The 24,990-nt window shown below is 43.8% G+C and overlaps 1 protein-coding gene across 1 annotated transcript in view; it reads right to left on the reverse strand.

Annotated features, from left to right (window-relative positions):
- Nucleotides 1-24,990, reverse strand: part of Vps13d (vacuolar protein sorting 13 homolog D) — a 223,242-nt gene that overhangs the window by 98,112 nt on the left and 100,140 nt on the right. The window contains 12 exon segments of the mRNA XM_052175887.1: nt 1,589-1,697; nt 4,073-4,308; nt 4,954-5,077; nt 10,947-11,122; nt 11,335-11,465; nt 15,394-15,536; nt 16,790-16,916; nt 17,207-17,398; nt 18,220-18,467; nt 21,782-21,992; nt 22,149-22,299; nt 24,795-24,842. Coding sequence (XP_052031847.1) covers nt 1,589-1,697; nt 4,073-4,308; nt 4,954-5,077; nt 10,947-11,122; nt 11,335-11,465; nt 15,394-15,536; nt 16,790-16,916; nt 17,207-17,398; nt 18,220-18,467; nt 21,782-21,992; nt 22,149-22,299; nt 24,795-24,842 — 1,896 coding nt within the window.

The raw sequence follows: 24,990 nt of genomic DNA on the forward strand, positions 1-24,990 counted from the left end.
AAACTTTAAAGAAAATTGTATAACCTATACACTTAGTATTTTTTCCTTAAAAAAAAAAAATCAAAGCCTGGCCAATCAATGACTGGCCAATCTTATACGTAGCTATATTGCCATGGTTACAACGTGATGATGACTTCAGGTGCCTTTAGTCCAGAAGAGAGTGCAATTATCCCAAGAATAGACAAATTCAGCACCTGTAACAAATTCTGGCATTCTTGTAACTTGCTAGAGCCGGGACAGCAGCAGCCCTCATTCCTTCCAGAGTTTATGGCCTCAACAGTTACAAATTGATTACAATCAAGTATTAGCTTGATTGAATTTAAAGTTTATTTCCCGTTGATTGCTTCTAATTTCAATGCACTTTATTTACTAAAATACTTGAATACTGCAGTTATGCTTCCAGGTCTGTCAAAGGAGTTTATTTAATCTCGTATATACTATAGGTAATAATACTTATTCAGAATCTGCTGCAGGTCAAGCCCTGGTCTGAAGGATTTAGATACAGTAATTCATTTAACCCTGAAAATAATCCAACAAGGTACATGCTGTCACTGTCCTTATAGACGAGGACGTTATGGCTTGGGGAGAAAAAGTAACTTCCCGACGGTGTTAGCTCCAGCCTGAGTGATACAGAGAGGCCCTACACTCTTGGAGCCTGCTTCCTGGCCTGTCAAGTGAGCAAGCAAGGCTATCCTATCTCTTCAAGTTCTTGTGGGAAGCGTGATAAACACAACGTGCTCAGTGCGAGCCTGGCATAGCTGTGTCTTTGGAACTGTGTGCTATGCCATTGCCCCTACATGTCTGACACTTCATGTATATGATCTTAGATGGTTCCTTTAAATCCCCTAGAAACTTGGTAAGAAAATGCAGCTCAGGAGGAGTGAGAAAAACAGCCTCAAATTGAGACCAGCGTTTGCTCTGTTGCTGGAACTGCTGTCCATGATGATGACATCAAAGTCAGCCTCAAGCTCCCAGGCAGCTCCCACAGCCTAACCTGTGCTTACATCTGTCCACAGTCCCGGCCAACACAGGAAGCAGCTCAGGTGCTGCAGGCTGAGGTAGGACCCAGCTGCCTAGTGAGGACAGCTGGCCTGCACGATTTACCTGTCCTAAGCTGGAACCAACCAGAACTCTCTTAAAAAATGGAGATGCATCATCTTTCTGGAGTGCCCTTTTCCTCTTTGCTGGTAACTTAGTATCTAAACCAGAGGTGAGACTGAGGAAGGAAGAAAGAAGTCCATTGGGCTGACTGGATTTTGTGTGGGCCACATGAGAAACCTATCCAGATTTTCATAACCCCAAAGTACAACCAATTATGAATAAGTATTTTATGCCACATGTGGGGACACATCAGTGTACACACAGACCTCCATCAGGGCTCCTAGAATTGTAGAACTTAAACTATGCACACTCCTCAGGTCTATGCATTCCAAATGACAACTCCATGACCTTCCTCCCCTGACAGTGGTTGCTGTACTTCTGCCCACCCTAATTTATGTCATCTTTCAGTTTCAACTACTCACTGACACTCTTGCTGTCATTTACAAGAGCACTGACCAAGTTTTACTGGCCAGTCCTGAGCTCTTACCTTCTTTTTCAGGATGACTCTCTGTGTCTTTGGGGACACATCCAGGACGAGTTCTGCACAGGTAATCGCCTTGTGGGAAGCCACAGGCCTTCCTTTTCCCTCCTGCAAACTAAGAGGAAATAAATGAATGCACACACGCACACACAGAGCAAAGCATAACATAAATCTCTATTAGAGAACAAAAAAGGCGGGCCAATGCTGCGATCTCAGCACTCAGGAAACTGAGTGGAAAGAGAGCCCAGGCTATACAGAAAGACTCTGCCTCAAAATAAACAACAATCACAAAATACAAAAGAAAAAGCCAGACAGGACAGAGACAGGACATAAGCGGCCCCTACCCTTGCACACACAATTAAAGGTTTATTTGTAAGAACACAGAACTATATATAAAGCATTTCCCTTTCCTCATAATCTTACTGGCACAAAATTAAGACATGAAACAATGAATATAAATCTTTAAGGGGGACATGGCAAAACCAAGTCAGATATCCCAAGGGACCATTAGGATGCGAAGAGTGCAATGCCCCAGTTCAAGCCTGCAGCTCAAAAATCCCAAGCTTTCTGAATGTTACAGTCTTGTTCAGCTTGAGCCATTTTTTTTATATTTTTCATCATCATCATCATCATCATCATTTGTGTAGGGTGTTGGGGACTGTATGTATATGGCTGGGTAAACTCACCTTTATGTGTACATTGTGCAGTAAGGTCAGAGGTCCACACTTGATGTCTGCCTCAATTACTCTCTATCTTATTATTTGAGACAGGGTCTTGCTGGACCTGGGGCTGCCCATCTCTGCCTGCAGTGCTGGTGTTACAAGCACTTGCCACTGCACTTGGCTTTCCGTATGAGGACTGGGCTTCAACCCCAAGAACTCCGGCTTGTGGATGAAGCCTGCCCTGGGGTGTGTGCACAGAGCTTCATTTAGATCACCTGCCTGTTTGCATCAGCCCTTACTACTGCAGAAAGTACTAATGAGCTCAGTTAAAAATTAGACATCTGGATATCAACAGCATAACAAAATTCAACAAATTATATTTCATTGAAGTGGAAAATTTTTGTCCTTTAAATGATACCATCAAAAAATAAAGAGACAATCCCTAGCGTTAGAGAACAAAACCTGAGCCGAGCGGTGGTGGCGCACGCCTGTAATCCCAGCACTCTGGGAGGCAGAGGCAGGCGGATTTCTGAGTTCAAGGCCAGCCTGGTCTACAGAGTGATTCCAGGACAGCCAGGGCTATACAGAGAAACCCTGTCTCGAAAAAACCAAATCCAAAAAAACGAGAGAGAGAGAGAGAGAGAGAGAGAGAGAGAGAGAGAGAGAGAGAGAGAGAGAGAGAGAGAGAGAGAGAGAGAGAAGGCGAGAGAGAACAAAACCTGCAGAAAGCTGAACAAACAGCTGCAAAGCCTACGAAGAGACGGACAGACGGACAGACGAACGGGCAAGGACCCAGCCCGGGGCACTTCTCAGGCCCACACAGACCAATGCAGTTCAAGAAAGCAGAGTCACCGGCATGATGTGGCTGAATCAGAAACATTACACTCAGCAAAAGGAGCCGGCCAGGCTCGGGGTCATGGAGGGGTCCTACCTGCAAGGACTGCCCAGCTAGCAAAGCCTCGGGGACAGGGGTCTGGGTAAGGGGACGAGGAGCAAGGGCCAGTGGAGGGATGACAAAAATGTTTTCGTGAAATTGGCAAAGTGATAAATATAGTAAATGCCACTAACTGTTCGGTTGAGAATGGTTTTCTGTTATGTGAATCTGACCCTCAATAAAAATGAAAATAAAAAACCCTATTGTTTTCTTCTCCATTATTAATTCTTCCAAGAATGCACACCAACATTGAGAGGTATACACCAAAAACTGGTTCCAACTCCTCGCCCCCCAATGGGGTCCAGGTACTGTCACACTGTGCCAGAGTTCCCAAGAGTTCCTCTCCCTCCCTGCTCCAGCCTCAACCTCTGAGCTCAAGGTCTTCATCAAGGCTCTCCCTTTAAAGAGCTCAGCGGCTGCTGGAACCTAGAGAAAACAAAGAGCACATGGGACTTGCAACTAGACAGAACTGGCTTTCGCAGGCACTAACCTTCAAGCAGGTCCCACTGGTCAGTGCCATAGGAACAACCCGAAAACAAACACTGCCAGCCCAATGTCAAGATAAACACTGCAGGAAGTCAACACCCAGGAGAAGGCTGGCCAGTGCTGCTTAATGCTAGGCTCCATTAGGGGTGGGGTGGGGATGGGGGAGCAGAAGATGGGAGGAGGAAGGGTGGGAGGGGGGTAGTTAAAGAAAGAAGAGCTGAGATGTTGGAGAGATCAAGCTACACGTGAGGATGTGGACGCATCTCTCAAGGGAGACCCTGAGCCTGAGATCTGGTAAAGAAAAAAGGGAATAGCGGCCACTGTCTCTTTGGAAGCTGCCTAAAATCTAAAAGCAGTGAACAGTTAGAATACTCAGTTTTGCATCACAGTCATTATGTCCAGAATTACCCGGAGAACGTGTAGGTGGCAGCAATGTAAATGAAATTTTCATAGTACAACTGTCGGTTATTCTGGAAGTCGTTCATATTGCAGCTGATCTCCGAGGAGCCTGCCCCCTTAACCGTCAGTGTGATGAAGGGCGGGAGGGTGGGCTCATCCCAGGCGTAATCCAGTGATGTCATGGGTTTCACTTCAGTCCGCAGCCTGGGCTCAGCTACACCATGCTGAGTGAAGACAACAGGAACCTAGAGGGCAGAGGGCTTCATTCAGGGCAGTGCCCACTGTGGCACTCGCACCCAAACACAGACTAAAATAAGAAGCAGAACCTTCTGACTTCCATTTAACCTTCAGGATTATAGAGAGTCTCACTGGAGCTGAGCAACGGCAGTATACTGACTGTTGCTGGGCAGTCTGATTCCTCCTCTGCCTATACAGCATGTCTACAGAAAGCACTGTGTCAACCAAATGCTTTTGAGGGCAGAAAGTTTACTTTAATCTGGATGAGGCAGGTCAGGCATTAAAATAATTAAAAGTGGCTGGAGAGTTGGCTTAGTGGTTAAAAATACTTGCTCTTGTGGGAGACCTGGGTTCAAGTCTCAGCACTTACACGGTGACTCACAACCATCCAAAACTCTAGCTCCAAGGGATCGAACACTCTCTTCTGATCTATGAGAACACCAGGCACATTTGGTACACACACATAAACATGCAGACAAAATGCTCAGACACATAACATGAATAAGCAAATCCAAAAATAACAACAACAGCAGCTGAAACCATCTGTTTCAGAGTGGGGGTTTCAGGCCCCAGAGCTTTAGTTAGTGCTGCATGCACTGTGCCGATAGCTCCGCCCTGCACCACAGGAGCAGCCAACCTCAGCTGCATGGTACCTTGGAAAAGTTGTCAATTCTGAAAGGCGGTGGTAACTGATCTGTGTCACTGAAGGAGATCCTATACGTAGCTCCTCGGAGAGTAATCTCCACTCGTAGGAAGAAGCATTTTCCCAGGGTGTCCCTGTAGAACAAGGACCAAAGGCAGAATTAAAAGGAGAAAGGTCCAGGAAATCTGATGTCTTCTGAACTCTGAGGGTACCAGGTACACATGTGGTGCACAGACAGGCATGCACACTATGCATGTATAATAAAAATAAATCTTTCAAAGAAAAAAGAAGATAGGCTGCAGCCCCTTTACCCCTTAGGCACCACACTGTAGGCTCAGCAGGAGGAGGAGGCTTGGCAGGTAGGAGCCCCCAACCCCCATACAGCTCTTGCAAAGCCCACATGGAGAGGCTCCCAGCCAATTGTAATTCCAGGCTAGGTGATCTCAATGGGCCTCTTCAGACACCAGCACTCACATTATACATACAAGCACAGACACACATACATTCATATAATTAAGAATAAAGCTTTTAAAACTCAGAAAGTAGAAACTGAGAACAAAGCACAAAATGGTGATTTCCTAGTCATGTTTTTGGATGATATTCTTCTATGAAGACCTGTGAGGCAGGTTGGGGTATAGTTCAGGCATTCAGAGTCATTCTCTGGGACATAGTGAGTTCAAGCCCCACCAGAGCTGTATGAGACCCTGAAGGAAGAAGTACAATGCTGTATTGGGCATGTATGTTTAAAAAGAACTTGTTTTTATAGAGGAATATCAAGTAACAAATGAAGAAATTAGAAAATCATTTCTAATCCCTGATATAATAAAGAATTGCACTTGTATAAAAATTTTGGAGAAACAGAACACTGTGCTTAAATAATCCTTCAATGGATTGGTCTTCTTTACAAAGACGGGAAGGTGACTGTGCAGCAGAGGGAGCAGGTGGGCACAGTGCTGGGCACCACGACAGCCTCGTGATCAAAGCACACAAGTAACCAGATCAGCGCACCACAGCCTTCTGATGTGAAAAGGGGACATATGCATCTCATGAGCTGGAGCATTCATGCAAAGAACTGACCTAAGCTATACACAGGCGCCAGCATCCAAATACAAAAAAGAACATGTCCCACATAACAGCGCCATGGGAGCAAATGGCAAATACCACAGACAAAAGGAACAGGTGGCCAGCTCCCCACTACAGGAGGGAGTTTCTGCAGCTGCATTAGATAGGTGACTGCTGACCAGAGCCCAGATCAGGAAGATTGGGATGCAATGAAGGAAAACTTGCCCATTCATTCAGTCTGAACATATCATTTATTAGAAACCACTGTGCGGATACTAAATTACTTGCATGTGTATTAATGGTATCATAGTCATAGTATTATTATATGTTTTAAAAACAAAGATATTTCCCTAGATATATATCATAACCGTTATTTGTAGTAAGTGCTAGATTTAATACAGCTCACTATCATGACCACCTCAACTTAGTTTCCTACAGTTCAGCAAAGCGTGCTTGCACATGCTCAAGCCACCATCGAGCGGGTGTGGGGCGAGGGAGGGAGGGAGGAAGGAAGAGGGAGAAGCAGGACTTAGCACAATGGGGACATCAGTGGAGGTGTGAGACGAAGAGGCTCCCTGTGCTGCTCCTGAGACTTCCCACTCAAATTGTTTCCAGATGAAACATGGGGGGAAAGGAAAAGAAATGGATGGCACCAGTCACCTGGTAGCTCAGAATACACACTGAAGCCATTTTTAAAGCATTAATACAAGGCACATACCTTCCTTTCCACCCCACTGTCACCTTTTTAAAGTAATCATGTTTAATCCCAGTCCAATGAATGGCTCCCAAAAGCATGTTTTTAGCAGAAATAGAATAAAGATCATAAAATTCCTACAGATCTCAGGGACTCTGGACGAAAGAGCCACCAAAAGCAAGCTGAAGGTCTCTTGCTGCTCATTTCAAAAGGTGCTGTGGAGCTACAGAATCAACACTAATGCTGGCACACAGACAGGCCAGTGAACGAAAGGTAAGCTTAGAAACAGAGCCCTTGTGAGGACCACCAAATGCCTTCCAACAGCCTGCAGAAGCTGAACACGTACACTGGAGACAGGTGGGCCCCCACAAGCACACCTCACACAAGAGTCAATAAAGACCATAACACCAGAGAGCAAACAAGGGGAAGCAGCTTCATGGCACTGGAGCTGACAGCTACTCCCAGATACGCCATCCAAAGCAACCAAAGCACCGATAAACTGATTCAACAACAACATTCTCCCAGAAGACAAGCAGTGGCACGAACAGGCAGACTAGGAGGCTGCAAATCACATGCCTGGCCAGGGCGGAGACCCAGAAGAGCAACAAGCAGCCCTAAAGTGGGCAGAAGATCCAGTGAAGGCGGACAAATGGCCACCAAGCCACAAAATCAGTGCAATCATGGGGAGTGGGGGCTCAGTAACACAGCATCTGCTGGCATTTCTGAGAACCTGGAGCTTAATACACAGTAGCTCAGAGATAACAACCCACAGGGGGATTCCCCACTTGCTGCTATTAGGAGTAGCCACTACGGATATCACAACAGGACATGGTAAGTGTTGGTAAAGCTGTGGAGAAACTGGAGTCCCCAACCACGGTTCACAGTAAACTAAATGTTATAACCCTAACAAAACACAGCATTACATGTCTTTGAAAGATTAACAATGGTAAAGCCAGTGGTCCACATCTGCAATCCTGGCCACAGAAGTCTGTGGAGCTCCCATTTCAAGACTATCTTAGACTACACAGTAAAACCTTGTATTAAAGAAAACAAAACAAAACAAAATTACAGCTGGGCACGGTGGCACATACCCAGAACTCGGAAGGCAGAGACTCAAGCAGATCTCTGAGCTCAAGGGCAGCCTGGTCTACATAGCAAATTGCAGGCCAGTCAAAGCCATACAGAGTGAGACCCTGTCTCAAAAAACAAACAAATTTTAAAAACCCATATGATCCAATAATTATGTGTCTAGACACAAAAGAACTGAAACTAAAGTCTGGATTGCTGTACATGTATCATCTGTGCTCAAGTAGGAACCAAAAAGTGGAACCATCACAGCAGATAAACAAGATGTGGAACAGATATATGATGGATTGCTATTCAACCTTAAAAAAGAAAAAAATGCTGACCCACCTATGCCACACAGATGAACCTTAAAGGATATTATCCTAAGTAAAAGAAGACAGTCAACAAAACAAGACATGCTGCACATTTCCAGTAATATATGTTCTTGAGTAGTCAAATTTCTAGATCTACCACATAGAATGGGGGCTGCCAAGGGCTGGGTCAAAGGAAATGGGGATTTATTTAACTGGTGTAGAGTCGGAGATGAAGCAGTGGTTCTTAACTTATGGGTGATGACCCCTTTCAGAATCAAGCAGCCCTTTCACCGGGGTCTACTAAGAGCATCAGAAAACACAGATATTTACATTATGATTCATAGCAGTAGCAAAATTACTGTTATGAAGTATCAATAAAATAATTTTATGGTCTGGGGTCACCACGACATGAGGAACTGTATTAAAGGGTCACAGCATTAGGAAGGTTGGGAACTGCTGCTCCAGAGGCTTCCTGTGTTGCAGGATATTTGATCACACGTGAGCTCCAAGATAGTGTTACTTACTTGTTTCTAGTTGTGGTGTGTCCCAGCCCTTAGCACACACTCTTAATCCTTATGGCTGGAATACAGACACTCCCTTAGTGCACACCTTTAAGGTAAAGTTAGTTTGTAGAAGGAAGCACCCATGTTTCAAAGTGATGTCTAATTGAGTGGCAGACAAAGTGATGAATCAGAGAAAGATTTGACAGAATGAATATGCCCAACTCTCACAAGAGAGAGGAAAGGAGGGCAGTGCAGAGAGAGGATGCAGTTTTACCCCAAGAGCTGTAGGAGACAGGCTGAAGAGAGAACAAGCTACACACAGGTGAACAAAGAAAGAGAGAGAGAATGAGAAGGAGCCAGAAGATTAGAACAGATTGCTAGAGTTACTTTGAGGCCAAGCAAAGCAATTCAGTCAAAGGCTGAGAGAGATTCCAGATTAAATCAGTTTGTAGGTGAGACTGAGCCCAAATAGGGGCATTGAACCAGGCATCCAGAGCTCAGAAAGAACAACAACAGGTGAGACTTTCTGCAGAAAGTCTCAGAGGCTGAAAACATTCTAGGCCTGGATTAGATCGTATGGACTATAGAAGTTTCCAGGGTTAACCTAGGTTAGCAGCCAGAGGCAGTAAGCCTCAGAGACAATAACTACTACAGGAGACTAAAAGATACATCTAACATCTGTGTGCCTTAGTGTGTGTACTGGCTACTCAAAGGTATGCAGCACTGTGTGTGCCACTACAAACACACAGGGCTATTCCTTCAAAGGGAGGGTTGCTTATAACCCGTTATCTGCCCAGAAGGCTGAGAACCTAGTGACCTTTTCACTACGAGTGTGGCTGAGGCTATACCAGCTCTTTCCCCCAGATTGTTATCATAGACTTGTCAATCTACAGAAACTATCTTTATGGGAGATGCCATATGTACCTTACAAAGAGTTTTGATGTAGTCATGTCTTAAGCTTTACTGTACACACAGACTGAGTTATTACCTGGAAAATTTTCACCAGATTGTGCTGTACTTCAATATGCCTAAAATAAACTAATCAGAAGTAATTTGACTCAATACTAACTATTAAGTAGTGTTAAACAAAACTACCTTCTTGCCTGTCTTGCCTCCTTACTGTGTTGGCCTTGGTGGTTGCAGAGACCGTCACAGGTGTGCAGCAATGTGTATGTGCACTGGCTGGTCCAGGGGGTGGTCAATAAGGGGATCACTGCTGCAGAGAGTGGGTCCAAGATCAGGCTGAACAACCCAGCAGAATAACTTTATTCTCAAGGTAAAAAGAAAAAAACAAAACAAAACAAACAAACAAAAAACCTCTGCTGTCATTTGATGAGGCTAGAAACAGGCTCAATGGCAAAGGGCTCACCCAGCATGTATATTAATCTATAGGTTCAACTGCAAAAAAAATATAACAACAATAATAAAAGTATTTGATGAAACAGAAAGAAAATTAAGTCTTCCTGAATGTGGTTGATTTTTTCTAACAAGGACCTGAGGCTCCCTGCGGAAAGCAAAGAAGATGTGATATTTATGTTTGTCAACTTGACATAACCAAAAATCACCTGGAAAAAAAAGTCTGACTGAGGGATTGTCTCACATTGGGTTGGCCTGTGGCTACCTTGTGGGGACTGTCTTAATTTAGTGAATCAATATTAGAAGACCTAACCTATTGTGGTACCGCCATTCCCAAGGCAAAGGACCCCAAACTATATGGCAGTGGGGAAACAAAGCTAAAAACATGTAATAAGCAGGTAAGTGTGCACACATTCATTTCTCTCTCTCTCTCTCTCTCTCTCTCTCTCTCTCTCTCTCTCTCTCTCACTCACTCACTCTCTGCTCTTGGCTGTGATTTGACAAGCTATTTGGGGTTTCAGCTTTAACTTCTCCACTATTTTGGACTGTAACCTGAAAGTATAAACTGAAATAAATCCCTTTCTTCCTCAAGTTGTTTTTTTTTTTCTTGGTCAGAGTGTTTTATCACAGTAACAGAAATGAAAGTAGAACAGAAGGCCAGATAATTTACCAGAACAACACCAGAGAACATTCAAATGCACAAGAATAAACAGAGTGTTACCATCAGTGGTATCATCTAAACACAGACAGGGACTTGGAGTTACAGGCAGTCACTCTGGATTTCACACACCCTGAAAATCACAGAACTGTATTCATCACTCAAAGCTGCCAGTACCTCCTATAACTCCTCCCACCAAAATGCTTATACTTCCCTGGAATTTTACAAGTTCTAAGAACTCTATATGAGCCATAATTTCACAAGTCCACTTCATATGTATGTGTTTGTGTGTGTGTAAAATTAATGTGCCTCAACAAAGCTATGTTTGTCTCTTTTAAGCCTCAGACTTACCTCATGTTGATATGGAAGGAATTATTCTTATTGACTTCAAAGCCTCCAGACCAAATACAATTGGGAACGTCCATCAACCTGACACACAACAGCTGATCGTAGTCATTGCGAGGCCAGTGGAAAACCACACTAGATCCAGGCAAGGTGGAAATGTAGCCATTGGGATTGGCTGTTCCCTAAGACACACAGATCATGGGCTTTAGTGAGTTACTCAATACCTGACAAATCACATGCCTTTCTTACCAAATGCCTACTCTGAGCCTTATCCTACACAGGAGCTGTTGGGTCACTCACAACACAAAACATACAGTCCTGATGAGAAGCAAGCCGACACTAAACTCCATGTTATGAAATAAGCGCTGGCCATTCGTCAAAGCAAACTGCTTACCTGTCCCCGGGCAAATTCCCTTTGTGCAAATGCAAGCTTGTGAGATGATTTATTATCTAATAGGTAACGAGGGGCAAAGATGACCATACAAGTGTCAATGTAGCGACCTCGGCCTTTCTTGACATCAATACCTACAAATGACAAGAACCAGTTCAATGATTAATCATGACAGAAAATTCTTTGTATGACAAAAATGAATAGCTTTCATAATTCTTAGTTCTTCTAAGCAAACAAGTGTAACATCTGCAGAAAGTATGACACCTTTCCAGAATGGAATGGAAATACCAACTGCTCACAGAGTGCTGTTCCTTATTTCCATTCAGACTTTAGAAAGTCTTGAGGAGTAGAGTTGGCAAGATGGTTAAGTGGTTATAAGAGCTTACAACTGAGCTTGTCAAACTCAGTCTGACAACCTGAGCTTGATCCCTGGAATTCAGATCATATAAGGAGAGAACAGACTACTACGACTTGTCATCTGACCTCCATACATGCACTATGGCAAATACACATGCGTACACTAAATAAATAAATAAATAAATAAATAAATAAATAAATAAATAAATAAATAAATAGTGTTTAGAAGTTTCAGGGGCAGTTCCAATATCCTAGTTTTAATTCCTAGTTTCTTTACCCTGAATAAACCATTATAACAGCACCTAAGACACACAAGTGCTTGATCACACAAAGCTTAGCTTTCTGTTTATGCATCAGAGAACTCAGTGCTACAGTAATGCTTACACTTGGGACACAAACTTCACCCCAGAAAACCTGCCTTTGTTAAAAGAGAGAGTAGAAATCTCAGACTACTTAGATTCTGTACCAATGTGAACTCAGTCAAGCACTCTAGCTAGAATCTCCTCTAGTAATTTTAGTCTACTGTCCAATACACCAACTCATGGATGATGCAAAGATTTATTTATTCAATAAAAAAATAAGTCTTCCCTACTTAATATTTCAACTTATATTTCATTCTAGGATTTAATTGTTCATTAAAAAATAGGTCTTCCCTCCTTAATAATTTAACTTATATTTCATGCTAGGATTTATTTGTTCATTAAAAAATAGGTCTTCCCTACTTAGTACAAACTAAAAAAAAAAATCACAAAATAACAAGTTTCACTTGAAACTGAAAGAAACTCAAGTCACACTGATGATGTGACTGATGACAATTTTTTAAAAATACAAGTCAGTGGAAAGACTCACTCATTCACTATGACAATAAATAGAGGAAATAAGTCCAAAGCACTGTGCTGAGTTCTGGTTATACAATAATTAAAAATATTTATACCCATAGCCTGATATTCACTGACCCCTTCATACACACTAAGCCCTCTCTGTGGCTGTACACTTAATTCTTATAACACCTCTCTGGAATAAGAGTATTAACCTGGGTTGGAGAGATGGCTCAGCAGTTAAGAGCACGGACTGCTCTTCTGAAGGTCCTGAGTTCAAATCCCAGCAACAACATGGTGGCTCACAGCCATCTGTAATGAGATCTGACACCCTCTTCTGGAGTGTCTGAAGACACCTATAGTGTACTTACATATAACAATAAATAAATCTCTTAAAAAAAAAAAGAGTATTAACCCAATCACTTCTGCTGTACAGCTGAGGAAGCTGAGGCATGAGAAGTGGAGTCACTTGCTCTAGGTCATGCAGTTGTAGATGGTAAGCCTGGGGATTCAGCCCAGGCACAGCCTAGAGCTGGCCCAGGTACCACAATCTACTGACTCTTTAATGTGCCTTGAACCACTTGAGAAGTCAGCTGATTTCAAGAGACTGAGCAGTCTCTATAAGTGTTTCTAGAACGCTTACCTAAGAAAAACCACATAGTTCTATGGTGATGGGACATAACCCACTTTTCTTCTGGGACACAAAGGAAAGCCTCAGTTACCAGAAATCAACAGCATTAGAGTCAGAAGATCTTAACTAATATGAAATGCACTTCAAAAATTGTGCTGAATTTGCAAGTACAAATGGTCAGCCAGAGCAGCACAGACACACTTTGGGAAAGGTGGACTTTGTGTTCCCCTTCCATCCTAGCTTGCCCTGGTGGACCCCCCAACAAATTTAGCTGAGCTCAACATACACACAAACTCCTTTGCTTTTCAGGTACATGTCTCTAGCTTTTCTGTTTGGGATTGTACTGTAAACATTCCCAAGAGATAGCTAGTCCTCACACTAGAAGCTCACAGAAGGCCTTGATAATACATACACAAATGGAACAACGCTGACCAAGATCCCATCTTGGCCCATCCTTCCACACCTTCACTTGAAAGAACAACAAACCCAGATGACAGATCTGTGACGAACTCTCCTAGCACACATGTTAACAGATCCTGCGAGGTTACACATGAATTCATGGCTACTCCTGCAGACATGGTTATACATACATGCACATTTGCATGTGTACTCACTGCTCCTGCAGACATGCTTATACATGCATGCACATTTGCATGTGTACTCACTGCTCCACTTGCTTCTCTGCCACGACTCGTGGCTCTTAGCAGGAGCTGCGCTAAAAGAGTAACCTTCATCCCTTTCCTTTCCCAAATCCATCCCAGCTTTCAGCCAATCTGGGTGCCTTACTTTGGAAAATAAATTAGGGGCAAGACAGCGAGCAGAAAGCCAAGCCCAGCATGAGGCAGCCTTGCCAACTTAAGGAGTGGAGTGGATAAATGTGAGAAGAATACTCTCTTCAGCGCAAGCAAAGCTGGCTCCTTTTTAAGATCTTTATGCCACAGCAAGGAGGCAGCTTGAAGGGAGCATAAATACAAATCCAAGTTAAGCAGTCTGAAAAGGAAACCACACCTGGATAATTCCTCTCTCAAGAATCCTCAAGGAGTGCAGTCAAAACGGCTCAGCAGCTATCAGGGATAGCCTCCACGACTGATGACCTGAGTTCAGTTCCCAAGCCCCACATCATAAAAGGAAAGAGCCAAACTCTAGCAAACAGTGTTCTGATGCATGTGTCTCTGTGTGCATGCACACACACTCAGACACATGCATGCAAAATATATAAATAAGAAACAAATGAATAAATACATTTTTAAAACCCTTAAGATTAAACTACCCCATTTTCTGTAGGACTCAGAACAAACTGGACCATCATAGTTCTTCATCCCACAAAGCTGTCTTGACCAACACCAACATTGCAGAGTGTTCTAGGGAATCCTACGACCTCTTCTGGCCTCCTCGGGCACTACATATGCACATGGAACACATGCTACAAAGCATACAAAACACCCATACAAATAAAATAAATCTTAAAAAAAAGTTGACTAAAATGAAAAGCTACTGCCAGCCTTGGTTACACAACCATCCTTCTCAGGAACTAGCACTTGGGTGCTGTACGTAGCTTGTGCTACTGTGCTGGGCAGTGCACTCCCAGAACTACAGAAAGCTCTACAGGACCAGGCCATTCTGGTCTATATAAATATGGATGTGAAGTCCCTGGAAATGATTTAGTACAAAGACACATTGCTAACACATTAAAACTGGGGAATACTAAAATTCAACTAACCCTGAACCTTAAGAAAATATTCCATGTGTCCTCAGGTGGCTCTGAGGGACATGGATAAAGAATTCTCCTTGCCACGAATAGGAAGACAAGCAAGTTGGGGGCCTTCTGATGATGACATCCGTGGGTACATTTTGTTGCATTTCCTGCCTCAAATTCACACACCAACATCCTACTTCTGGACTTCTCTGCTGTACGAACTGCCCAATGCATCTAGACTATCACTCAAACTCTCTACTTCAGTCCCACGTGAATCTTCCTGACCTGCTCAGGGTTTCTAAGATTGAATTAATGTGTGGGAATACTCAGAGGATGGAAGCATTTTAAGTGTTTTTATTATTCCCCTAGGGGAGGAAAGGGGTTTCAGAGAACATATCTACGTAGATATCAATCCAGCATTCAGAGAAGAAATCTATGACCACAGTCAAATCAGAAAAGCTACACTTGTTGCCAGTCCACCCTGCACAGCTACTTTACTCATGGAGGGCTGGCGTCTTTGGCCAATGGTCCCAATCCTCCCTCAGGCCCAAACAACTCACCAATGTTATAGATGAGACCTGGGCGATTTCCTTGCTGGATGACTTTCAAAGCTCGGACACCACTACCGCCATCCAGGGAGAAGCCCTGGCACCAGCCAGGCGTGCCCTCTGGATGAATCCCTCTTCCAATTCTCATGGTACAGCTGTGGTGGGAAGAAGAGCAAACATGGACACCTCCACAACAGACTCTGAACAAGGACACACTGTGGCTGCCACCCGATTAGGTCTCTCACACTGCCTTTCAGCCTTACTTCCTGTGAACCTCAAGCCCAGCATGACAATTAACTCCAGGGGCAGCCACAGCACAGCAGTGTGTGGAATGGCTGAAAACTGCAGCTAAGCACTTTACGAGAAAATGCCAGTACTCTCTATAAGCCAGCCACATGCTACACTCTTGTTCCTTAAAATCCAAAGACTCAGGTAAAAACCCGGAGCAAACACTGTAAAGTGAGGCAGTTGGGGGCGAGGTGGGGTGTGGTGGGGTTGTCTTTCTAGGTGCCAGTATGATTACAATGATAGAGCGCCGATCTGGGGTCTTACCACAGAACCCAGAAACAACTCCAGAATGTGTGTTCCAGCTCTGCCATAAACAATGTGGCCTTAGGCAGGTAATGCCATCTCTGTGCCTCAGAGGAGACTCCTAGATATGTCACATGTCTGGCTGTGTCTCCTTCAATAGCCACAACTCTGACTAACCATGAGCCTTCTCTTGACTCAGGCTGACTATGGTACAAACATCTGCGTCCATTGGAGTACAATGGGGACCTTCATGTGAGGATTCAGCAGTACCCTATAGATCATGTTTAAAGATATGGGACACCCCTATTATCTTTAGACTGGCACTATAAACTCCTGAAGAAAACAGAATGTCAAAAGCAACACAAGTAAAGTAATGCCTTAAAGGGACACCTCACTGAACCTCACAAGTGCTATCCCCACCCACAAACTCCCATGAATTTTGAGATGGTGCTACAGCACATTTGGGATTTGCAAACCTCCCAGAAACAGCCTTAGCTGGATTCATGGGCTGAAGACTTCACCAAGAACAGACTGTCTCATCCCTAATGCCACTCCCCTGCAGGGCACAGAGCTTCTAGCAGAAAAGAGATGGCAGGAAGAGATGGGAATGCCCAGTTCCTCTTTTTAATTACAAACTCACAAATGGTTTATTCATATGGTTATATCAAATAACATATAACTTAGGGGTTTTTTTGTTTGGTTTTTTGTTTGTTTGTTTGCTTGTTTGTTTTTTTAAATCCTATTAAGTTAGGACTCCACTGCTGCCAAGCCAGGGCTGTGGGCTGCAGGTCTGCTCTACTTAAACAGGTATCTTCTGGCCTTGCTGATCTCCCTCGCCTGCGAGCTCACTGCCCCTCCCGTACATAGCCACACTTACAGGTTTGGCTGTTCTTTGTCAGCATAGCAGAAAAGGAGAGGGCTCAGGCTCCGTGCCAACTCATGCTCCTCAAACTGGCCTGCAGCATCTGTCTTTGCATTGTCCTGTCTGAAGATCAGTGGTAACCCTTTAGAAAGGAGGGAAAAGTTTATATCATTCCCACCCAGTCTACCCATGAAACATGCAGACAGCTAACAGGGGAAATCACCTTGGGGATGCAGGAGAAGGGAGTGGGCCCATCTGTGGGCCCAGCCCACTGTTTGATGAACACCCAGTGAGCAGCTTGACAACGGTCATACATAGTAGGGAAGACGGAGTAGATCAGACAGCTGGAGTCATCTGTCTGCAGAGGCTCCAGTCAGTCAGCTGAGCAAAATTCCCATGTCAAAAGTCTACTTGAATGGTTTCAGTGTGTACCTGTCTTGTTGATTAGCCAATACGGTGCAGAAATGAAGATCTTTAAGGATCCTTCTGCTCGACAAGCAATGCGGATGGTGAGGTTCAGCTGCCGCCGGTTGATGTCATAGAGTCGCATTCTGACCATGTAGTTCTGTGTCCCAGGTGGAATGAGCAATTCTTTACAGAGTGGAAAGTTTTCCAGTGACACCCCTAAAGGTACAAGACATTGGCTTTTCTGGACATGCACTTAAATTTCTCAAAAATAGCCTATAACAGAAGTAGTCCTTTTAGAGAAAGCCTAAGGATCTATAAGGTAGAAACCTCACGGAGTCCAGTAGTCAAATTAAGAACTGTGTGCAGCATGATGAATTCCATGGTGTTCTTTGTATCATTTATCTTTTGAAACAGCATTCCTCTCTGTGTTGCCCTGGATGTCCTGGAACTTGCTCTATAGGCCAGGCTGGCCTTGAACTCAGACACCTGCCTGCCTCTCTCTCCTGAGTGCTGTGGTTCATGTCCAGTGATGAAGATGTGATTTAACCCCTCAAGTAAACTTACGTTCACTATTCTAATCCTAGAGTTGCTTGAGGACCCGAATAATGTTATGCTCACTGATGTCTGCTTGGCTATTCGCTACCCTGATCCTTACAAAGGAATATTACTCAGTGTAATAAACACTGCAACCTGTATCTCTGCATCAATAAAATGGGCCAATAGTGATGTGGTAAGGATTACATAAGGGCACAGGTCAAGAGTCTACCTTCTGTCTGAAGACCTGGGTGCATACACACATTTTCTTCTTCTCACTCTACAGCTAGGAATATGCATGGTGTGAAGAGATGGAACCACTCCCTATACTCATACACAAGAAAAAGCACTCTATTGATTGCTTCCTAGCTAAGTCCTTGGCTCTGAGTTGGTTCACTGAGATATTGCATGCAACTTGATTTCTACAACGGGCTCAGAATGCTCACAAATATTCCCTCGTATTTTTTATAGGATTACTACAAATGATGGTAAGGCAGCCTTACCTAGTTCAATGTTCTGAGACGTGTCAGCTGTGGGGAGGGCTGCCTCCTTGCCAGGTTTCAGGGTCCCATTAATTGGCATTCCTTTCACATAGAAGTCAAGCTCACAGGGCAGCAAGTTGCAGATGACCACTGTTGGTAGGAGGTATATAGTATGCCCAGGCTGTCTGAAAATCTGTTTTGCACTGTCAGAAAATATGTTTGAGGGCATGTAATCCGGATAATTCTCCTTTTTTATAGCTACACAAAACCTGTAAAGACAAACCACATGAAAACCATCAACTTGAATTAATAGCTGCAATATTTCTCCTGAGCTAAATAATGAAAAACTCGTTCAGTTCAGTCAGACAGATTTTGATGAAAATATATCTACTAAAATGTAGTTCACAGTAAAATGTAGAGATTTTGAATGCTGGGGTTTGATGGGCTTTGGCCATTACGTGCTCGTGTGTAACCATCACTCAAACCAAGCTAAAGACTACTCCCACCATGCCCTCATTAACTTTCCAGCAGGCGTGTTCTCCCCGCCATTCAAGCAATTCCCTTCATTGGACATGTCTGCTCCGGAACGACATACAAATGGGGTCACATGGTATATACTACTGTGTGTTGAGGTTTTTCCTCCAGCAATCTCACAATTAACAATTGACAGAAATCTCTGATATCATTATTGTTTCACCAACCATGATTCTGTGTTCAGTCATCTCTTTCTCCTTTCAATCTCCTTACACAGTCGCAGGCAAGGGTGTGCCAGAACTCACCAGACTATGCTTATATTGATTTTATAGGTTTAAACTAAACGAATGGCTATGTTCATGCTACTCTGACATTTTGACACTTTGTTCATGTTGTAGTTGGTAGCTTTACACCTGGATTGAATTGTTGATTACTTTTCTCCCTCGGCATCCTGCATAGCTTTCAGAGCGATGAGATGCAATCCTCACAGAGGAGGTTTCCAGGTCACTTCTAGTCCTATTCTTCCAAGTCCTAGATCTGAACCAAGTGTCTGGTGTTATCAATGGTAGGGGCTTACCTTCATTTTCTGCAAGGCAAACAAGAACCACAGCATTAGCCTATATTGTTTGGAGGTGTCTTGGGCTCCCATGACCAATCACTCAAAGGAGGTTTGCTATGCCTAGCACTGGTGTTTTTGTTGCTGTTTTATTAAGACTATGGTTCTTGGGGGAAGCATTATCACCCCCCCACCCCCCACCCCCCGTATCACACACACATACTATGTGTACTTTTAAGTAAACAAAATAGTATGATTCCCTATAACTTTTCCAAACATCTTTAGTGCTGTCTCTCTTCCTTAATTATTAACTTGATCTAGCTGTAAAGCTACAAACCACAACATGACCAAAAGGTCAAGATTCTCCTAAAGGTACAGAAGTGGCACTTATATCCTGAGGGAATCCAAAACCCACCCAATTGAACTTAATTCCCTTTCAATAAGAGGAATTCATGCTTAAACAAAATCTAGAAAATGACAACAAGTGGCATGCCAGTGTGGACAGGGAAATTCGAGTGAGGCCCAATGCCTAGTGAAGAGTTATGGGTAATCAATGGTTACTAAGAAAGGGAGATGCAGTCTTATTCAGGGTCAAGGCCCTTGACAGGTTATCTAATCCCAAGTAGATCTGTCAGTACTAAGCACAAACGCATAAAAGCACATTCCTTCCTTCACAATCCTTCTCACATCTGTTGGATGGGCAGTAACACTTCATTTGTTTGGAGTGAGAGAGTAATTGGGAAGTGGATGGTTAGTCTGTCTCCGGCTCCAAACTCAAAATCCACTTGCATCATCAGCAGTATTAGGATTACATGTCTGAGTCACCATGCCCAGTTTAACATCACTTTTATTTTATTGGTAATTTTTTCTTTTCTTCCCCCTGATCAGTCTTGCTAGAAAGTTACCTAACTTAAGAAGAATCATTATAAAATCCAATTTTGATATGAATTTGTTCCCTTTTTAAAATTTGTCTTTATTAGGTTTTGTTTCTCTGTGTCTGTCTCTGTCTGTCTGTCTGCCTGCACCTGCCTGCCCCCCACCTCCATGAGTGCTTTTGTGTGTGTGTGTATGTGTGTGTGTGTTCTGGGTTAGACAGAATCTCAAGTAGCCCAAACCAGCCTCAAGCTCCCAACATAGCTGAGGATGGTTTTGAACTATTGACCCTCCCTCCAGCCTCGATGTCTCACCTCCTTACAGATTTGTGTCTTTGTGCCTGGCTTTTACCAGCTTTCTTTCATTCTTTTATGAGCTTCTCAAAGCTAAACGGGTAATTTTACATATACTTGTATTTTCTCTTAGAACATTAAAAACTAGCTTTCCCACAGGAACTGCTATTACAGCATTCTCATTTTTTTTTACATATCTGTATTATTACTGTTTTTATTGTTGCTGTTCAACTCAAAATATTTTCTAATTTCCTTTGTAACTTCTCCTTTAGCCCAAAAATTATTTAGAAGGACACTGTTTGATTCCCAAATATTTTAGGGTTATCTAGGCATCTTATTGCTGTTGACTTAATCCAATTCTATTATGGTCTGTGATTTCAATTTTTAAGTATTTATTGATTTACTGATTTAGCCCCCCACCCCAAATGGCCTCTTTTGAAGAATGGTATACTTGAACATAATATTCAATCTGGTCAAGGCATTCATTCATTGTGCATGTGTCAACCGAAACAAGCTAGTTGTGGTCTAATGCCCAACCTATAAACCCTACCTGCCCAGAGACCAAGTAACTTCCTAGAATTCTGGGAGTTGAAGTTCTTAAAGAAGATCAAAGCCTCGTGGGAAAGAATGGTGGCTTACAGGTTTGTCCTTAAAAACCCCTGTAGCTCAAGGCTCAGGGTCATGTTCCGCTGGGACATTCCAGGGAATAATCCTGAACAAAGCCCATCTCTAGGTCAGCATTTAATACTTAACAAAGCTTGCTTTAAATTTGGCCCATAAACGTGGAATTCGCTTTTCTCCAGCAGAAAGAAAAGCCATTTCACTCCGTGAGAAGTACAGCAGGCCTGAACAGGGCCCAAAGGCCGAGTCTCTGCGAGCCCAGAGGTGGCAGTCTGGTACGTCCTCCCACCCCAGCCCCAGGAAGATGCCGTCACACGCGACAGACGGAAACAGGTGTCAGTGGGGAGGCAATGTTTCATCATGCTCAAGAAAGTGTGCGAATCTAAATGTTTACCTAGGATCCTTTAAGTTATTTAAAGTGTGTGTATCAGGTGTGTGAACCAGAATTTTAACCTAGGATACTTTAAAGTTATTCCTTAGGAGAAACCTCAGCCCCAGGATTTGGCGTCCCAGTTTAGACCTAGTTGCTGGGTGGGTTTCGGTTTGTTCTTTCCACCCTGTGTGTGCTCTCTTAGGAGGGCAGCCTCACCTCATGTGGCTACGTACCCACAGCCTTTGTTGGTTCTTCCCTCTACAAACTTTAACTCAAGGATTTAAAGAAGGAGAATTCGGAGTTTGAATCAGACACAGAGGCCTTGCTAAGGGTCTGCGCAGCCTCTGAAGGGGGGAAGCCAACACCCAGGCATCCATCCCAACAGCAACACACCTGAAGAAGCGGCTTTTCTCTGTGTCCATTGAGTGGCACTCCCGCTTGCTGCTGCTGACCTCTGCTGTCTTCACTACGTTGGTCCAGTGAATGGGAGCCTTACAGAAAAACACGCCCAGCCCTTTGGGTCGGGCCTGCAGCCGCCAAGAAGTGAGGTGCAGAGGCACAGCAAATGAGTCCCCTGGCATGATGGCGGGAAGCACCACCGGCTCTGCCACAGAAATAAGTGTCAACACTTGCAGGAGATGGTTCCCCACCCTGGGACTGTTGACTCACTGTCTCAGGACAGAGGCAAGACCCACTATGCATACGGGACAGAGTCACAGTAACAGTAGATAATACTTAGTTCTGCACCATCCTGACTTACTGTCAGGGGCAGAAGGGCTGTCCAACCGTAGTTCCATTGGTGTCTCAAGTCTGTTCTTCACAATGAGGGCTGACCGAACAGTGATTACTTTCCGAGCACTGCCTTCCATTGTGACGGCAAACACCACCCGCACAGGTGGGAGCGAAGAGAACTGTGAAAGAGAGAAAGAAAACTGCGTCTGAAAAAACACACAGTGTGTGGATTCCAGCAGAGTCAGGAGCATTCTGCCACCACCACTCTTCAGTAAACTATTGGCCACACCAAGCCAGTGCTCAGCTCTGAAGTAAGTGAGCAGGCCATAAATACTGCTCAACATGAACACTCAAGAGTCAGGACTGCTGGGCATGGTGGCCCACACCTTTAATCCCAGCACTCAGGAAGCAAAGACAGGCAGATGTCTGTCCAGGGCCAGCCAGTGAGTACCGGAGCAGCCAGAGCTCTATTGTGAGACCCTGTCTCAACAATACCACCAACACCAACACCAACACCAACACCAACACCAACACCAACACAAAGGAAAGAGCCAGGACTAGAGAGATGTGTCAATAGTTAAGTTCACTGGCCACTCTTCTGGAGGACCTGGGTTCCATTCCAGGCACCCGCATGGCAGCTCACAACCATCTGTAACTCTAGTTCAAGGGGATTTGCCCTCTTTTGGCCTCCTCAATAACAAGATACACACCTGGCACATTTACATACACGCAGGCAAACACACACACATCAAACAATTAAAAATAAATCATTTTTTTAAAGAGCCCACTCTAAAAACATCTATAAAATAATCTACTCAGATATAACACCACAAAGTACGTCCCAAGAGAACATATAGGGCTAGAGATACAGCTTAGTGGGAGAGCCATCTGCGTAGCGCACAGCAGGCTTTGAATCTACTCCTTAGCTCTACAAAGAGAGGAGGGGAGGAAGGATTATCACCGGGCCTACAGACATATTACAAAGAACTTCTAAAGTGGTAAAGATTTATTCAACTTTCCAAATTTCCTGTGATGTGGTAAAAACAAAAACATACCACCAGGCCTAATAAAGAAATTATAGAGCGACTTGTTTTCAAATCTCCTGAGGAAATAAAAAAGAAGTAGAACGTTTCAAGGCACTGACTGGTTCTCCTCATGGGGCATCTTCCTTCCAAATGAAGACTGAGAAAGCATTCCTTGAAGTGTTCCTTGAACACTAGTAATGGGTTGGGCGCTGCCCAGACACATACAGGAAAAAAGGAGATGTCTGTAGAGGTTCAGACCTGTCTGTGCAAAGCACAGAGTATAGGAAAGCATCTGTTTAGGAGACATTCCTCAGGAACAAATGATTTCTTTTCCTCTCAGTGTGACTCAACTACCCTTAAAGACCCATGTACTATTACCTGACATGGCGAGATTAAAAATAAACTTTCTTCATCACAACCTTCTCAGTTCTGATTCATACAATGGTTTGGTTTCGTGTTTTGTTTTTCAAGGAGCCAGGGTTGACTGTTAATTCACTGTGCAGCTGAGGATGACCTTGAGCTCCTGACCTCTGACTCTACCTCCCAATACTGAGCTTACAAGCATGTAAAACATTTAAAAACAGGATGGCGGCTTCAGACACCCAATATAACTGAGGGAAGTGGTTCGGCCTTGCTGCTGGATTACAGTTGTTATGTTAAGATCTGAATGCTCACTCACATTTAACAGTCTTCGCACAACCACCATACAGAAATATTTATTTAAGAACGATTTCCACATGACATATGCCATGGAGGGTCTAAAAGCACTACTTTTAGATGCTTCTTTACCACAGAAACAGATGATAGCACAAGCAAGTGCTTCATTCTGCCAACTTGATTGTTACTAGAGTGAACTATAAGAGAACTAGCCTACTAAGCTATAAAACAGAGTGCTTTGCTTCCAAACCAAAGTCCTGGGACGTCAAAGTCAAAACTCAACCATCTTTTCTGGAGCACTTTTGTTTTGTTTTGTTTTATTTTTACTATTATTTTTATTTACGTGGATGGGTGTATGTGAATGAAGGTTCCCATGGAAGCCAGAAGAGGGAGCTGGAGTTACAGGCAACCACAAGCTGTCTACTGTGGTGATGGGAACTGAACTTAGATTCTCTGAGCCATTTTTCCTGCCCCCTTTCTGGAATGTTTTTCAGGAACACATTCTAATCAGAAATCACCCTCAAAGCTTAATCCTCCACTAACCTAGCTCCTAAGAACGACACACTATAGCTTCCAGGCCCACCTCCAACTTCAGTGTCTGTGATCTGTAGGCACAAGAAGTAGAACAGGAATGCCTAGACTACGTTCATGTCACCTTGTAATGATGTCTCAAGCACCAGTGGGGAGTAATCTAGCTGCTCTTGTATTTTTCTTGCATGGCCTTTGGACCAAGCAAATGAAACACACAACTGAACCAGGAGAAACTGATAATTCAGCTGAGAAGGAAAGGAAGCCCTGGAGGTACAAAAATCTTCAGCTATCTGCACTAACTCAGGGGGCCCACTAAGAGGAAAGGTTAGGGTGTCAGTCACACCCAGGCAACACAGGCCACACAGTCCTTTGACTATCAAGAAACACACACCTGTGTACAGCCTCAGTGCAGTGTACATACTCAGTACGCGCAATGATGACAACAGGAAAGCCATACTCACATAAACCTGGGGATGTATGATGTTTGTTCTGCTGCTTGGGCTGCCAATCTATGAGAGAGTCACAAAAATCAGAGCTTCAGCACAGACACACAATAGCAGGGACAATGTAACTCCCTGATACCAGCTTTCAGGTACAGTATGACTCAAAACAGTATACCATGTCTTGAGCAGTAGGGAGAAAATGATATTCAGCCTA

Source organism: Apodemus sylvaticus, chromosome 3 (assembly GCF_947179515.1).
Source record: "Apodemus sylvaticus chromosome 3, mApoSyl1.1, whole genome shotgun sequence".
Taxonomy (NCBI): domain Eukaryota; kingdom Metazoa; phylum Chordata; class Mammalia; order Rodentia; family Muridae; genus Apodemus; species Apodemus sylvaticus.